Genomic DNA, 1264 nt, shown 5'->3' with positions numbered 1-1264 from the left:
TATTATGGTTTAGCAACATTCGTTTCAGATTTCCATGTTATTGTTAAAGTCGGCGACATTCATTTCGACGTTGATATTATTAAAATTATCCACATGGTTCATCTCCTTTTCTTTTCTTTTGAGAGAGGCTTGGTAAAGTTCACATAAATGTGAAGGTGTACGACAAGCCTTTGACCAATGGTTTGCACTTCCAAATCTGAAACAAGAAGTGCCATTGTTTTCGGACCTACCAGCTTCATTCATTTATTTGTTTATAGCTGTACCTTTGTATGTTATCTCATTTTTAATGAGTATTTAGATTTTAATATTTATCTTATTTATGTTTAGCAACAAAAATGGCAAACATCGCAAAAATTGAATTCCCGGCTCTTAATATCACCGGAGAAAATTATATGCCGTGGACGGCACATGTTAAGCGACATCTCAAGTCAATGGGTGTTTTGGAAACGATAACGGAGTGGAACGAATGTAGCGATCAAGACAAGGCAAAAGCCGATGTCTTCCTCCATAAACACATTGATGAAATGTTGCAATTTGAATATTCAAATTTTGAGGATCCATACGTTTTATGGGAAGATTTAAAAAAGCAGATTTGATAATCAAAGGGAAGTTTTACTTCCCACTGCTAGAGATGAATGGAACAATCTCAGGTTCCAAGATTTGAAAAAGGTGAATGAATACACCTCTGCTTTGTACAGGATATGCTCAACGCTCCGATTCTATGGGCAAACTGTTACGGAGGAAGATATGTTGGAGAAAACTTTCTCCACATTTCATGCATCAAATATAAACTTGCAACAACAATATCGGTTGCAAAAGTTTCAAAGATATTCTGATCTAAATTCATTTCTCCTCATAGCAGAGAAAAACAATGAGCTACTAATGAAAAATCATCAAGCTCGTCCCACTGGATCATTAGCCATTCCAGAAGCAAATGCTGTTATTAATGATGATACTAAAGACTCTGGAAGAAAATGGGGACGAGGCCGTGGCCGTGGCCATTTTGGTAATGGTCGAAATTATTCCATTGTGACACTCTAGGTTTTTCCGAACGAACATCTTGTAATATTTTTGTGTACATATATGATTTAAATGAATACGTGACTTTTTACATGATATGTGTGTTGTGTATGTATATATATATATAAGTATACGTGTAAACTAGTGAGTCGAGACCGTGGCTCGCAACCACTCGGTTGCGAGTGGGCCACTCGGTCTCGAGTGGGCCTTTGGGCCGTAACCGGTTTGGGCCGAAACCCCCAAG

The 1264-nt window shown here is 37.7% G+C and overlaps 1 protein-coding gene across 1 annotated transcript; it reads left to right on the top strand.

Annotated features, from left to right (window-relative positions):
• The first annotated feature begins 335 nt into the window (after positions 1-335).
• On the top strand, positions 336-1041 carry LOC110921063. The gene is made up of 2 exons (XM_022165361.1): positions 336-526; positions 591-1041. Exons 1-2 carry the CDS (start codon positions 336-338, stop codon positions 1039-1041), a joined length of 642 nt encoding a protein of 213 aa, XP_022021053.1.
• The last annotated feature ends 223 nt before the right edge of the window (positions 1042-1264 follow it).

Source organism: Helianthus annuus, chromosome 6 (genome assembly GCF_002127325.2).
Source record: "Helianthus annuus cultivar XRQ/B chromosome 6, HanXRQr2.0-SUNRISE, whole genome shotgun sequence".
Taxonomy (NCBI): domain Eukaryota; kingdom Viridiplantae; phylum Streptophyta; class Magnoliopsida; order Asterales; family Asteraceae; genus Helianthus; species Helianthus annuus.
Note: the sequence above shows the minus strand (reverse complement) of the source record. Positions and strands in the feature narration are given on the sequence as shown.

Bases quoted from the DNA above. Each gene is read 5' to 3' on its own strand.
- LOC110921063 (XM_022165361.1), top strand. From the start codon at position 336: ATGGCAAACATCGCAAAAATTGAATTCCCGGCTCTTAATATCACCGGA. The intron at 527-590 runs GTTGCAATTTGA...TTAAAAAAGCAG, and splicing joins CATAAACACATTGATGAAAT to ATTTGATAATCAAAGGGAAG.